The sequence below is a fragment of the Aegilops tauschii genome, chromosome 2, assembly GCF_002575655.3.
Source record: "Aegilops tauschii subsp. strangulata cultivar AL8/78 chromosome 2, Aet v6.0, whole genome shotgun sequence".
In the NCBI taxonomy this organism is placed as follows: Eukaryota; Viridiplantae; Streptophyta; class Magnoliopsida; order Poales; family Poaceae; genus Aegilops; species Aegilops tauschii.
The window spans coordinates 33,544,398-33,560,415 of NC_053036.3; the positions used below are offsets into that span (position 1 = coordinate 33,544,398).

The 16,018-nt window shown below is 45.0% G+C and overlaps 1 protein-coding gene and 1 long non-coding RNA gene across 6 annotated transcripts; one reads left to right on the forward strand and one right to left on the reverse strand.

Annotated features, from left to right (window-relative positions):
* Window positions 1–270: 270 nt before the first annotated feature.
* On the reverse strand, window positions 271–1,646 carry LOC109754312 (ribulose bisphosphate carboxylase small subunit, chloroplastic 2). The gene is made up of 2 exons (XM_020313218.4): window positions 1,362–1,646; window positions 271–886 (listed from the first exon to the last, which is right to left on the reverse strand). The coding sequence occupies exons 1-2, from the start codon at window positions 1,506–1,508 to the stop codon at window positions 506–508; spliced, it is 528 nt and encodes a 175-aa protein (XP_020168807.1). The 5' UTR covers window positions 1,509–1,646; the 3' UTR covers window positions 271–505.
* Window positions 1,647–9,852: 8,206 nt separating this feature from the next.
* Window positions 9,853–12,405, forward strand: LOC109754295 (uncharacterized). 5 transcript variants are annotated; one of them, XR_006669208.2, is made up of 4 exons: window positions 9,853–10,180; window positions 10,354–10,476; window positions 10,576–10,709; window positions 11,352–12,405. It is a non-coding gene; the product is annotated as an uncharacterized lncRNA (long non-coding RNA). The 5 variants fall into 5 exon arrangements; XR_002230649.4 differs by having other exon boundaries at window positions 9,898–10,180; window positions 10,344–10,476; XR_012201679.1 differs by having other exon boundaries at window positions 9,920–10,180; window positions 10,344–10,476; window positions 10,558–10,709.
* The last annotated feature ends 3,613 nt before the right edge of the window (window positions 12,406–16,018 follow it).

Below are 16,018 nucleotides of genomic sequence, written 5' to 3' on the forward strand. Positions count from 1 at the left end.
TGACACCTTTTGCTTGTCCTTTTTCCTAGTTTTTAATTTGGATTTTGGCATTTTATCATCTGGTTCTCGTCAATTTCCTACTGTGTTGCCACTAGTTTTCAAGGGGTTCTCACCATCTTTTTATGTGTTTCTCCACAATATATTCTTAAGTACTTTGGTATTCCATAACAATTTTCGCACTAGATAATACACAACATATGATTGAGCAAAAAATGCATGAGAAGAAAACAATGCAAGACATAGGCATTTACAACTGCAAACAAAGTAACATTTCCATCAATTGATGGCAAGACAATAATTCACGGATTGCATATAATATATGTGTGTATGTATAGCCAGTGTTGTAATTCTCATATGCATCCTCCTCGACCTACGTTGGTAGGTGCTTACATACATATGCTCATATATTCACATATGAGTAGAACGAGAAGTAAAACCGAGAAAGCAGAGCTGCCGACAAATGTGAACTAACATGGCATGTATATGTGTTACTTCAACTTGCACTTTAGGCCTTGCCAGATTCCTCGCAGCCTGGTGGCCTGAAGGCAATGAAGCTGACGCACTGCACCTGGCGCATGTTGTCGAAGCCGATGACACGGACATAGGCGTCAGGGTACTCCTTCTTGACCTCCTCCACCTCGTTGAGCACCTGCGTTGCGTCGGTGCACCCGAACATAGGCAGCTTCCACATTGTCCAGTATCGACCGTCGTAGTAGCCGGGGGAGCTGTTGTGCTCACGAAAGACGAAGCCAACCTTGCTGAACTCGAGGCAGGGCACCCACTTGGAGCGGATCAGGTAGTCGACCTGCTTTAGGAGGGCCTCCGTGGAGAGGGGTGGCAAGTAAGACAGGGTCTCGAACTTCTTGATGCCCTCAATCGGCCACACCTGAATAGATGGAATGAACACAATTGATCAACACTTGGTGCTTAAAGAAAGACCTGGCCATAAGGCAAAAATTACTCCACAAGCATTAAAGCTCAAAGGCAGCAGCTCTTGCTTATGGGTAGGGTACGGGCATTAAAAATGATGTTATCTAATACACATTGCGATAAAATCGATTTCCGTTCACAAGGTTTATGAGTTAAATATTCCTACACATGTGAACCTGCTTACGGACTACATACATTGTGATGCACTATCTTAGTTTACTTTGGCCTGGTATGTGGGTTACACATCCTAATTAAGGATAGCTTTGGCTATGTACACTGGAAATACCTGATAAATTAATCAACTGTGCGGACAAGAATATTCATGTCAGCTTAGTGTTCGTCCTACCTCGTAAAAATAATGCTCTGTTCGATACAAAATAAGTGTTGTAGTTTTGAACTAAGATTAGCGAGGAAGTAATTAGTTTTCATACCTGCATGCATCTGATCCTTCCGCCATTGCTGACGCTGCTGAGGCCGGCGCTGCCGGAGCGGCGGCTGACGGGGAGGCCCGCGGTCGACTTGAGCCCCTGGAAGGGCGCGACGGTGGTGGCGGACGATGCCATCACGGCTGGGGCCATGGCGGGGTACGTGAATTGCTAGGTGGGGAGGCGATAGCTAGCTTGGCTACACCCCTCATCCCGCTCCGGTATATATATCACCGTATGCGCAGCGCCGCTCCTTTCCAACAAGATTTCCAAGGGGTGGCCGTCGTTTGCCTGTTGCAAGGCGCCTTATCCCTCTGGATAAGCGGAAGAGGGGTGGCCCTCCGATGCATTGCGTCTGACTGCTGCATGGGCAAACGAAATCTTACATCACTCCGATTGCTAATAAGCAATACAATAATTGTTCGATCGTTAGATTAGCGCCTGCGCCTCTCTCTCCTCATCTACCGTAGTTTTCATCTAAGGCTCCCACCAATTTTGATTCATTTTGTTTCCAGAAAGTTACTGCTCCCAGAAATTACTCCTCCAAGATTTGTGTCGAGGTAATTGTACCGGTGGCGCTTGAACTTGCCATCGATGTTCACTTTAGTGCCCGAACTTGAAAAATACGTTCAACTGGTTATATATACATGGCACTCTTGTTCAAATATGGTTCAAACCACGTTCGGATATGTATGTGTTGCTGACTAGGCATGCCAGCGTGGCACGGGGCCCACTTGCAGTGTCGGGACAGGCTCACTTGCAAAGTGTACACTCCATTGCAATTGGGTCCCACATGTCAGGGCACAACAGCAAAGAAAAACTAGCCGTGGTTGTCAAGGCTCCCACTAATTTTGATTTATTTTATTTCCAAAAGGTTACTGCTCCCGAAAATTACTCAGCGAAGATTTGTGTTTGTGTCTCTCTCCATGTGGTTGGGAGGATAACATTGTGCCCGTCCGTGTTAGAAACGGTGGCAACTAGCAAGGGGGAAGGGATGCGGGGCGGAGCGACAAATGAACGATGGAGATGCACCCGGGGCCAGTATAAGTAGAAGGTTGGCTTCACGGATCACCGAGCACTATCTGATGAGGTGTATCCATCCACTTGGCGCCTAATACATGGATACACAGGTGGCGAAACACCAACCAACACATAATGGTCGCACTCTGATAGTATAGGGGATCATAACAGTCCTCTGTCTGATGAGGTCACCTACTAAGGGGTAGGCTCATCAGCACCGAACAAGCTACAATCCATGGGAATCCTAATGCAAGATGCTCACCTGCCAAACACAACCGACGTGACAAACCACTCGGACGATACCAAGTCACTCAAACAGGTCAAGTACACTAGGTCATTCGGATGGAGTTCATCATTGTTTGAATACATGAAACACTCAGAGGCGCGAAGTAGAACATGCGGAGAAGGCACCTAGGGCATCGTAGACTTTAATAGAACTAGCGTTACTAACTTTATTGCATCAGCTACCTCTTGTTATTATGATACCAATGATGAGTTATTTATTATTATGATCGATGATGCATGATGCTAAGTTGTTATATGAGCATGATGAGTTATTATATATATTAGTAGGTGAAATGAATATGGATTAGATTCAAGTGGAGGCAACATGTGGCGCACATCGAAAGTACTATTAATCCAAACTAGATCAAGTTTGGATTACTAGTACTTTCGACATGCACCACATGTTGCCTCCACTTGAATCTACTCCACGTTCATTTCACCCACTGTTATATATAGTAACTAATCATGGTCATAAAATCATATGATGAAAGTACTGTATATAAAACCACAACGAAAATAAGCTGTGTTTTTTAAAATACAGGAAAAATTAGTAGCAGCGCTTGTCAGAAGAAGCGCTACTGCTACTTAGTACTATCAGTAGCGCTTACCAAAGAAAAGCGCAACTGCTAACTAGGTATAGCAGTAGCCCTCCCTTTCCAGCGCTACTGCTACTAGTTAGCTGTAGCGCCTTAGTGGTAGCGCTTGTACAAGCGCTACTGCTAGCTGAAAACCAAACGCTACTACTAGGGTTTTCCCTAGTAGTGGTTACTGCTCCCGAAAATTACTCCTTGAAGATTTATGTTTGTGTCTCTCTCCATGTGGTGGGGGCAATGGGGAGGATAACGTTGTGCCCGTCTGTGTTAGAAACGGTGGCAACTAGCAAGGAGGAAGGGATGCGGAGCGGAGCGACAAATGAACGATGGAGATGCACCCCAGGCCAGTATAAGTAGTAGGTTGGCTGTATGGATCACCGTGCACTATCTGATGAGGTGTACCCATCCACCTGGCACCTACCACATGGATACACATGTGACGAAACACCGACCAACACATAATGGTTGCACTCTGATAGTATAAGGGATCATAACAGTCCTCTGTCTCATGAGGTCACCTACTAAGGGGTAGGCTCATCAGGACCGAACAAGCTACAATCCATGGGAATCCTAATGCAAGATGCTCACCTGCCAAACACAACCGACGTGACAAACCACTCGGACGATACCAAGTCACTCAAACAGGTCAAGTACACTAGGTCATTCGGATGGAGTTCATCATTGTTTGAATACATGAAACACTCAGAGGCGCGAAGTAGAACATGCGGAGAAGGCACCTAGGGCATCGTAGACTTTAATAGAACTAGCGTTACTAACTTTATTGCATCAGGTACCTCTTGTTATTATGATACCAATGATGAGTTATTTATTATTATGATCGATGATGCATGATGCTAAGTTGTTATATGAGCATGATGAGTTATTATATATATTAGTAGGTGAAATGAATATGGATTAGATTCAAGTGGAGGCAACATGTGGCGCACATCGAAAGTACTATTAATCCAAACTAGATCAAGTTTGGATTACTAGTACTTTCGACATGCACCACATGTTGCCTCCACTTGAATCTACTCCACGTTTATTTCACCCACTGTTATATATAATAACTAATCATGGTCATAAAATCATATGATGAAAGTACTGTATATAAAACCACAACGAAAATAAGCTGTGTTTTTTAAAATACAGGAAAAATTAGTAGCAGCGCTTTTCAGAAGAAGCGCTACTGCTACTTAGTACTATCAGTAGCGCTTACCAAAGAAAAGCGCAACTGCTAACTAGGTATAGCAGTAGCGCTCCCTTTCCAGCGCTACTGCTACTAGTTAGCTGTAGCGCCTTAGTGGTAGCGCTTGTACAAGCGCTACTGCTAGCTCAAAACCAAACGCTACTACTAGGGTTTTCCCTAGTAGTGGTTACTGCTCCCGAAAATTACTCCTTGAAGATTTATGTTTGTGTCTCTCTCCATGTGGTGGGGGCAATGGGGAGGATAACGTTGTGCCCGTCCGTGTTAGAAACGGTGGCAACTAGCAAGGAGGAAGGGATGCGGAGCGGAGCGACAAATGAACGATGGAGATGCACCCCAGGCCAGTATAAGTAGTAGGTTGGCTGCACGGATCACCGTGCACTATCTGATGAGGTGTACCCATCCACCTGGCACCTACCACATGGATACACATGTGACGAAACACCGACCAACACATAATGGTTGCACTCTGATAGTATAAGGGATCATAACAGTCCTCTGTCTCATGAGGTCACCTACTAAGGGTAGGCTCATCAGCACCGAACAAGCTACAATCCATGGGAATCCTAATGCAAGATGCTCACCTGCCAAACACAACCGACGTGACAAACCACTCGGACGATACCAAGTCACTCGAATAGGTCAAGTACACTAGGTCATTCGGATGGAGTTCATCATTGTTTGTATACATGAAACACTCAGAGGCACGAAGTAGAACATGCGGAGAAGGCACCTAGGGCATCGTAGACTTCAATAGAACTAGCGTTACTAACTTTATTGCATCAGCTACCTCTTGTAGTGGATCTAATAATTAGACACTTTAAACCCTTGTCATGGCAAAGGTCGGGGGACATGGCACACTCTATATAAGCCCTACCTTTGTAACAGGGGATCCGCATCCTTTGTAATCATCATCAGACATAGAGAAAGAAAAGCTCCCAGCGCTCGAGACGTATGGTCATTACCTCTTACGAGAGGGGCCTAAACTCATAAAACCTCGTGTGTCACACTTGCGCCTAGCTAGATTAAGCTTCATCCCAACCCCTCTCTCTTATTTTCAAAATCATCCCCACGACACCGTCCTCATTGGGAAGTATTGTACCCTAATTTGTATTTGACACGATGGGAGTGAGAGAATTTTTGTAAAGCAGTTGAGCCATCACTCCCAACGTACACATGTAAAATTTTATAGATAAAACTCATTAGTGGCGATGACAATTGAGTAGTTTGAGTTTTTGTAGGTTGCAAGAATCATAAATGAGAGCATCAATTACCTGGTAGTTTCCAAGTAACAAGCAATAAAAGGGAACTAAAATTGTAGGCCTGCAAATGGACATTAGAACGTTGCATGTATGATATCATTCATAACACGGTGCATCTAAATGAGCATACAATCCCAAGTTCATGTTCTCTTACTATGATGCACGTTTCATATAGAGCTGAATGCTCTTATTCTTAAGAAGTTGCTAAACATATATTGTCCTACCCCCGGCCCCCAAGTCATCGGGGTCCACTAGAAAATAATGACAATTAAGATGTCCTTTTCTGAGGCAATTAGAATAATGCATTTAGGACAGAAAAATTGCACCCAATCCCTGCCTCTCACGCGTTTAACGTGTCTAGCCGTTCATTTTGTTGATCTGGGTGTTTCTGGTCGTCAGATCTGCGTGTCTCGTTGTTCAAACTGTGTAGCCGTCCACAACTGCTTGGTGTAGATGCACTCCGCGAGCAGATGGTTGGCCGTCTCCAGCGCGGTGAAGCAGAGCGGATAGGTCGGGCTGTGCGGTATGCCTCGGATAGCCAGGTTGTCTGCCATGAGACATCGTCCACGAACAGCTAGGCAGAGGAACGCCTTGGCTTGCGACGCCGCGCCGGCACACTAGATGGGTGCCTTGTCGTCCGAAAACAACGCCCCTTCGAATTGGCATAGGTATTTATATTTGGCGGTGTAACTGCCATCCGCCGTCCAACACAAAGTCACCGAGTCCATCGCCTCGTTGTTCAAGTTTATGCCCGCGGCCATCACCGACAAGCAACATAACTGCCTCAGCACCAGAGTTGATGGATTGGGTTTCAGAAGGTGCATCCATCAAACCCTTGTGATGGCCTCCTGTAGAGAGAGGCGGCGGCACGGCGGCGCTTGGTGCAATGGCGTAGGATATGGTGACATATTTTGACATCCAAATACAGTTTACTGCGAGTCCGAGCACGGCTGTTACGATATGGTACTGCTAATATAATATAATCCCGTTTTAGTCGGATTTCCCTATCTTCCAAATCAGGCTATCCCATTTATTTCAATGTGTGGATGCTTATGACTTGCAATAGGAGGATGCTATATTTGTCTACGAGTTTTTTTTTTTAGAGAACGTCGGACTTTATTGATCAAGCAACAAATTTACAAAGAGTCTCCCTGATACAATCCGGAGCAGAATGAAAAATACAAAGACTAGACGAGTTTAAACTTGATCTAGCTAAGACATGAGCTAAAACATTGTACTGCCGACGAACATGCTGGAAAGCCACAGAAGAAAGGCCATTAGCCAAGTCTTTGACATCTGCGAGAATGGATCCCACCACCGAGCGATCCCTGGCAGGAGATACCAAGCGCTGCACCACAGAGAGGCAATCGGTGTTGAAGATAATATCATCAAATCCCACCTCCCGAGCAAGATTGACGGCCCGCCAGAGTGCTAAAGCTTCAGCCACTTCAGGAGAAAGAGCACCCCTCATGGGTTCAGAACAGACAGCTACACAAGAGCCGTCATGGTTGAGCACCACCACTCCTATGCCCGATTTATGCCTCTCCTCAGACACAGCAGCATCAGAGAAGGCCACCACTGTACCATGCGGCGGTAGAGACCATAGGCGATCCGAAGGGGAGGTCTCGCGCCTGATAGCAGGAACATGCTTGTAGAGGTGCTGGAAAATCAAGTCAATATACGCCTTGGCCCTGGCAGCCGTACGTCCCGGCGCCGGTGGCACCGGTTCGTTCCTCGCCTCCCATATATGCCATATAGCGACAGTGACAATCGTCGCTTCCTGATCAGAACAATTAGACAGGAGGTCGAAAAGCCACTGCCTGGGTGAGGAGAACGATGACCGCCGCAGCCTGATGCAGAAGGACTCCTTGAGCGTATCCCACGCCGCGCGAGCATGGGGACAGAAAAGCAGGGCGTGTTCCACACTCTCAGGCCGAGCGCAGAAACAGCAACCCGTCCTGGCTAGGACCTGACTGTTGGGAACGTAGTAATGTTAAAAAAAATTCTACGCACACGCAAGATCATGGTGATGCATAGCAACGAGAGGGGAGAGTGTTGTCCACGTACCCTCGTAGACCGATAGCGGAAGCGTTATCACAACGCGGTTGATGTAGTCGTACGTCTTCACGATCCGACCGATCAAGTACCGAACGTACGGCACCTCCGAGTTCTACACACGTTCAGCTCGATGACGTCCCTCGAACTCCGATCCAGCCGAGTGTTGAGGGAGAGTTTCGTCAGCACGACGGCGTGGTGACGATGATGATGTTCCACCGACGCAGGGCTTCGCCTAAGCTCCGCAACGGTATTATCGAGGTGTAATATGGTGGAGGGGGGCACCGCACACGGCTAAGAGATCTCAAGGATCAATTGTTGTGTCTCTGGGGTGCCCCCCTGCCCCCGTATATAAAGGAGCAAGGGGGAGGCAGCCGGCCAAGGGGAGAGGCGCGCCATAGGGGGGAGTCCTACTCTCACCGGGAGTAGGACTCCTCCTTTCCTTGTGGGAGTAGGAGAAGGGAAGGGGGAAGGAGAAAGAAGGAAGGGTGCGCCCCCCTTCCCTAGTCCAATTCGGACCAGACCATGGGGAGGGGTGCGGCCACCTTTTGAGGCCTTTCTCTCCTTTCCCGTATGGCCCATTAAGGCCCAATACGAATTCCCGTAACTCTCCGGTACTCCGAAAAATACCCGAATCACTCGGAACCTTTCCGAAGTCCGAATATAGTCGTCCAATATATCGATCTTTACGTCTCGACCATTTCGAGACTCCTCGTCATATCCCCGATCTCATCCGGGACTCCGAACTCCTTCGGTACATCAAAACTCAATAAAACTGTCATCGTAACGTTAAGCGTGCGAACCCTACGGGTTCGAGAACTATGTAGACATGACCGAGACACGTCTCCGGTCAATAACCAATAGCGGGACCTGGATGCCCATATTGGCTCCCACATATTCTACGAAGATCTTTATCGGTCAGACCGCATAACAACATACGTTGTTCCCTTTGTCACCGGTATGTTACTTGCCCGAGATTTGATCGTCGGTATCTCGATACCTAGTTCAATCTCGTTACCGGCAAGTCTCTTTACTCGTTCCGTAACACATCATCCCGCAACTAACTCATTAGTCACAATGCTTGCAAGGCTTATAGTGATGTGCATTACCGAGTGGGCCCAGAGATACCTCTCCAACAATTGGAGTGACAAATCCTAATCTCGAAATACGCCAACCCAACAAGTACCTTTGAAGACACCTGTAGAGCACCTTTATAATCACCCATTTACGTTGTGACGTTTGGTAGCACACAAAGTGTTCCTCCGGTAAACGGGAGTTGCATAATCTCATAGTCATAGGAACATGTATAAGTCATGAAGAAAGCAATAGCAACATACTAAACGATCGAGTGCTAAGCTAACGGAATGGGTCATGTCAATCACGTCATTCTCCTAATGAGGTGATCCCGTTAATCAAATGACAACTCATGTCTATGGCTAGGAAACATAACCATCTTTGATTAACGAGCTAGTCAAGTAAAGGCATACTAGTGACACTCTGTTTGTCTATGTATTCACACATGTATTATGTTTCCGGTTAATACAATTCTAGCATGAATAATAAACATTTATCATGATATAAGGAAATATATAATACTTTATTATTGCCTCTAGGGCATATTTCCTTCAGTCTCTCACTTGCACTAGAGTCAATAATCTAGTTCACATCGCCATGTGATTTAACATCAATAATTCACATCACCATGTGATTAACACCCATAGTTCACATCTCTATGTGACCAACACTCAAAGGGTTTACTAGAGTCAATAATCTAGTTCACATCACTATGTGATTAACACCCAAACACTACTGGAATCAGCTAATTTGCCATCTGTCAGCTCTTTGCCGTCTGCTAGCTGACGGCAAAGAAGCTCTTTGCCATCAGCTACCCAAAAGCAGACGGCAAAGAAATGGCAGACGGCAAAGAAGCTCTTTGCCATCTGCCAGCTCTTTGCCGTCTGCCAGCGGACGGCAAAAAATTTTTGCCGTCCGCTGGCAGACGGCAAAGAGGGAGGTGGCCCCCACCCCCGCCCGTTTGAAAAAAAACTTAACGCCCCACCTCTTTGCCGTCCGCCAACTAGACGAATAGTTATAGCACAGGTGTGACACACCGCGCTGCTACTATGCCACCAACCGTCCACTCCAGTAGTCCCACGCCACCCACCCTGAGCCAGATCTAGATCGAGATCCCCCCACCCACCAGCGGTCTCCCGTCCCCCCCCCCCCTTCCTCAACCTCCTCTCCTCTGCTGTCCATCGGAGGCCCCCGCACACAAGGGAAACTGCTGCTCGGCGTCTCCAGCAGCCAAGGACGGGCTCCCGGCCTCCGCGCGGCGTCGTCTCTTCCTTCCCCGTCGCCATCTGTCACCGTCGTCGTCCCAGTCCGGCCCTTCGCGCCGCAGGGGTAAGCACGCAAGCACGCATGTCGCCGCTCCCCTTCCTCTCTCCCTGTCCATCTCCGGCGGTTCCCTTTGTTGGCGGCGGCGGGGACTCTGTAGATAGTTTCTTAGATGGAAACCTCGCAGAGTAGTCGTTTACGTATTCTGACTAGTCATTTACGTATAAAGTTTCTTATAGATGGCAGCTGCTTGGACGCGGACGACACACGATCGAGTGGGGGAGAGGGAGACAGGATGATGGACGCCTATACGGGTGTGGGGGATCCCTGACAGCGGATCGAGAGCAGCATGAGCTGTATTTGTATGTCCGTCCGTGATTGAAGTGTCTCTGTTGAATACATCTAATCTGAACAATTTCACATTTGCTTCTCTGATAAGTAAGGTCTGTTTTCATTTACAGGTAGAAGATAGCGACAGAGTGGGAAGGTTTGTGCAAAGTTCTTCTCCTCCGTCGCCGTCCGTGACAAAGCTGCTGGGTGCATCCGTCCATCATCTTCAGATCTGAGTGAAGAGGGCATCCGTCCATCTCAAAAGGTTTAATTTTTGTACCCAGCCAATTAACTTGTCTTTTTTCATCAGTTCCTCCTTGAGTAATTGGAAAGGGGATTATATTAGACTGCTAGCTGATTCTTGGTGAAAATTGCTTTGCCTGTATGTATGTAGAGAGCCTTGTAGCAATGATTCTTGGTGAAAACGCCCTTCCCTCGATACCCCCTGGTTCATGGTAATTACTCGACATTTTGGAAATGAAACTGACAGAGTTTCGGTCCTAGATATTTCTTTGAGCAAATATTACAACTGGAACGCAGAATTCTGATTGCAGTCACAAGTCATGTGGAGTTCGAACTGTTAGTGAACATAGGTCCTACGTTCTAGTTGTAGGTTAAGTGCGAGCAATTTCTAGGAGTATGAGACCTCAGCTTCAATAGGTTATCTTCGGTTGCATTGTAGCTAAATTCCTCATTTAGTTTGTTTTCTTAGGCCAATGTCGTCCAGAAAATTCAGAATTTGTATACTGTTTCTATTAATTATAGCCAATTGGGTAGCGGATTTAATATGGCTAGGAAACCTCTGCCCAGACCCCCTCTCACCACCCTCTTCCTCTTAACTTAATAGGTTTACCACTTTCTGCATATAGGGAGCATGTTCTTATCAATTTACTCATTTCTTTTGTAGGCGATGGCTCCACGACATCTACAATCAGTATTTGCATGTTCTTAGCAGACAAATCTGGGAGAATGTACTAGCTGCATATATTGGTTCTTGGGTTTACTATTAGAGCTTTTTATCTGCATATATATATACATAGGAGTGAGAATGCCCAGGTATGCGACCCTAAATTTAGTTTCACTGCTTTCTTACTCGTGGGATTTATCCAATTAATAACTATAATGGATTAATGAGAAAAAGACAAGGGAAATTAGCTTTATAAAAATGAAACTATTCATGGTAAACATTTGGCAGAAGAGAATCACAAAATGAACAACAGCCTCCCTCACGGGAAACATCAGGTGTGGTAAAATGCTCACTTAAAAAATAGAAACTAGAGATTACTTCCTAGTTTCCTTTTGCCTCGTTGCTACTGGTGTTGTCTGTTTAGGTAACCCTCTGCCTCATGGTGTTCAGCTGGTTGGCACCAATCTGCTAAGTATACATAAAGTGAATTTGAGTTATATAAATATGCTAACTGTCTACAAGACATCACTAACATAGAACAAAATGATGTAGTCTAGAGTTCAACATGACTTTGTTTTTTCTGCTCTTTTTCGTAAGCATACCAAAGCGAATCCAACCTCAAGCCTTTGAAAGTTCGAACCATTGATCTGCTCTATGCTCCCTATCCATTTTCACATCAATTAGGTGCATCGACATTGACATCTACACGGGGCTGGGATGGCGGCGTTGACGGCATCAACATCGACACGGGGCTGCTGCAGCGATGACGACGGCATCCTCACGGTGCTGTGGCACCGACCACGACGACGACAACATCATCACGGTGCTGCGGCGGCGGCGACACCGACGACATCAACACGGGCTTGTGGAGGTGCCGACGCTGACGACCTATACGCGTGGCGTATATTGTATATATATATGTGTGTATTAATTATCTATATCAAATATGTATTATTGACTGTATGCAAAACATGTACTATTATGTAATGCATGTTACGTGAGTACTATGAAATGTATGTCTAAAGTGGAATAGGTAGATTTTTATTTTTTTAAATCCAAATTAGTTACTAGTAGCTAAGCTGATGGCAAAGACTTTGCCTTTGCCGTCCGCCGTGGCAGACGGCAAAAAACAGCGGGCGCTGACGCATTGCTGACGTCAACTGGCGGACGGCAAAGAGGCGCTCAAATTTGCCGTCCGCTGGCGGACGGCAAAGGCCGCCGTTAGCCGCCTAACGGACTAACGCTGGCGGATGTCCAGTATTTTTGCCGTCCCTCCTCTTTGCCGTCCGCCGCTGTAGGCAAAGGAGTCTTTGCCGTCCGCCATAAAAAGCAGACGGCAAAGGACCTGTTTACCGTAGCCTACTTTGCCGGAGCCATTTGCCGTCCGCCGTTCATGCCTTTGCCGTCCGTCGTGGCAGACGGCAAAATAGCTGTTTCCCGTAGTGAAAGAGTACTAAGGTGTGATCATGTTTTGATTGTGAGATAATTTAGTCAACGGGTCTGTCATATTCAGATCCGTAAGTATTTTGCAAATTTCTATGTCTACAAATGCTCTGCACGGAGCTACTCTAGCTAATTGCTGCCACTTTCAATATTTATCTAGACCGAGACTTAGAGTCATCTAGATTAGTGTCAAAACTTTCATCGATGTAACCCTTTACGACGAGCCTTTTGTCACTTCCATAATCGAGAAACATATCCTTATTCCAGCAAGGATAATTTTGACCGCTGTCCAGTGATCTACTCCTAGATCACTATTGTACTCCCTTGCCAAAATCAGTGTAGGGTATACAATAGATCTGGTACACAGCATGGCATACTTTATAGAACCTATGGCCAAGGCATAGGGAATGACTTTCACTCTCTTTCTATCTTCTGCCGTGGTCGGGCTTTGAGTCTTACTCAATTTCACACCTTGTAACACAGGCAAGAACTCTTTCTTTGACTGTTCTATTTTGAACTACTTCAAAATCTTGTTAAGGTATGTACTCATTGAAAAAACTTATCAAGCGTCTTGATCTATCTCTATAGATCTTGATGCTCAATATGTAAGCAGCTTCACCGAGGTCTTTCTTTGAAAAAACCATTTCAAAACACTCCTTTATGCTTTGCAGAATAATTCTACATTATTTCCGATCAACAATATGTCATTCACATATACTTATCAGAAATTCTGTAGTGCTCCCACTCACTTTCTTGTAAATACAGGCTTCACCGCAAGTCTGTATAACACTATATCCTTTGATCAACTTATCAAAGTGTATATTCCAACTCCGAGATGCTTGCACCAGTCCATAGATGGATCGCTGGAGCTTGCATATTTTGTTAGCACCTTTAGGATTGACAAAACCTTCTGGTTGCATCATATACAACTCTTCTTTAATGAATCCATTAAGGAATGCAGTTTTCTTTATCCATTTGCCAGATTTCATAAAATGCGGCAATTGCTAACATGATTCGGACAGACTTAAGCATCGCTGCGAATGAGAAAATCTCATCGTATTCAACACTTTGAACTTTGTCAAAAACCTTTTTCCGACAAGTCTAGCTTTGTAGATAGTAACACTACTATCATCGTCCGTCTTCCTCTTGAAGATCCATTTAATCTCAATGGCTCGCCGATCATCGGGCAAGTCAACCAAAGTCCATACTTTGTTCTTCATACATGGATCTCATCTCAGATTTCATGGCCTCAAGCCATTTCCCGGAATCTGGGCTCATCATCGCTTCCTCATAGTTCGTAGGTTCGTCATGGTCTAGTAACATAACCTCCAGAACAGGATTACCGTACCACTCTGGTGTGGATCTCACTCTGGTTTACCTACGAGGTTTGGTAGTAACTTGATCTGAAGTTTACATGATCATCATCATTAACTTCCTCACTAATTGGTGTAGGAGTCACAGGAACAGATTTCTGTGATGAACTACTTTCCAATAAGGGAGCAGGTACAGTTACCTTATCAAGTTCTACTTTCCTCCCACTCACTTCTTTCGAGAGAAAACTCCTTCTCTAGAAAGGATCCATTTTTAGCAACGAATGTCTTGCCTTCGGATCTGTGATAGAAGGTGTACCCAACTGTCTCCTTTGGGTATCCTATGAAGACACATTTCTCCGATTTGGGTTTGAGCTTATCAGGATGAAACTTTTTCACATAAGCATTGCAACCCCAAAATTTTAAGAAACGACAACTTTGGTTTCTTGCCAAACCACAGTTCATAAGGCGTCGTCTCAACGGATTTTGATGGTGCCCTATTTAACGTGAATGTAGCTGTCTCTAATGCATAACCCCAAAACGATAGTGGTAAATTGGTAAGAGACATCATAGATTGCACTATATCCAATAAAGTACGGTTATGACGTTCGGACACACCATTATGCTGTGGTGTTCCAGGTGGCGTGAGTAGTGAAACTATTTCACATTGTTTTAAATGTAGACCAAACTCGTAACTCAAATATTCTCCTCCACGATCTGATCGTAGAAACTTTATTTTCTTGTTACGATGATTTTCAACTTCACTCTGAAATTCTTTGAACTTTTCAAATGTTTCAGACTTATGTTCCATTAAGTAGATATACCCATATCTGCTTAAATCATCTGTGAAGGTGAGAAAATAACGATATCCGCCACGAGCCTCAACATTCATCGGACCACATACATCTGTATGTATGATTTCCAACAAATCTGTTGCTCTCTCCATAGTTCCGGAGAACGGTGTTTTAGTTATCTTGCCCATGAGGCACGGTTCGCAAGCATCAAGTGATTCATAATCAATTGATTCCAAAATCCCATTAGTATGGAGTTTCTTCATGCGATTTACACCAATATGACCTAAACGGCAGTGCCACAAATAAGTTGCACTATCATTATTAACTTTGCATCTTTTGGCTTCATTATTATGAATATGTGTATCACTACGATCGAGATCCAACAAACCATTTTCGTTGGTGTGTATGACCATAGAAGGTTTTTATTCATGTAAACAGAACAACAATTGTTCTCTAACTTAAATGAATAACCGTATTGCAATAAACATGATCAAATCATATTGATGCTCAACGCAAACACCAAATAACACTTATTTAGTTTCAACACTAATCCCGAAAGTATAGGGAGTGTGCGATGATGATCATATCAATCTTGGAACTACTTCCAACACACATCGTCACCTCGCCTTTTACTAGTCTCTGTTTATTCTGCAACTCCCGTTTTCGAGTTACTACTCTTTAGCAACTGAACCAGTATCAATTACCGAGGGGTTGCTATAAACACTAGTAAAGTACACATCAATAATCTGTATATCAAATATACCTTTGTTCACTTTTACTAGTCTCTGTTTATTCTGCAACTCCCGTTTCGAGTTACTACTCTTAGCAACTGAACCAGTATCAATTACCGAGGGGTTGCTATAAACACTAGTAAAGTACACATTAATAATCTGTATATCAAATATACCTTTGTTCACTTTGCCATCCTTCTTATCCACCAAATAGTTGGGGTAGTTCCGCTTCCAGTGACCAGTCCCTTTGCAGTAGAAGCACTTAGTCTCAGGCTTAGGACCAGACTTAGGCTTCTTCATTTGAGCAGCAACTTGCTTGCCGTTCTTTTTGAAGTTCCCCTTCTTCCCTTTGCCCTTTTCTTGAAACTAGTGGTCTCATCAACCATCAA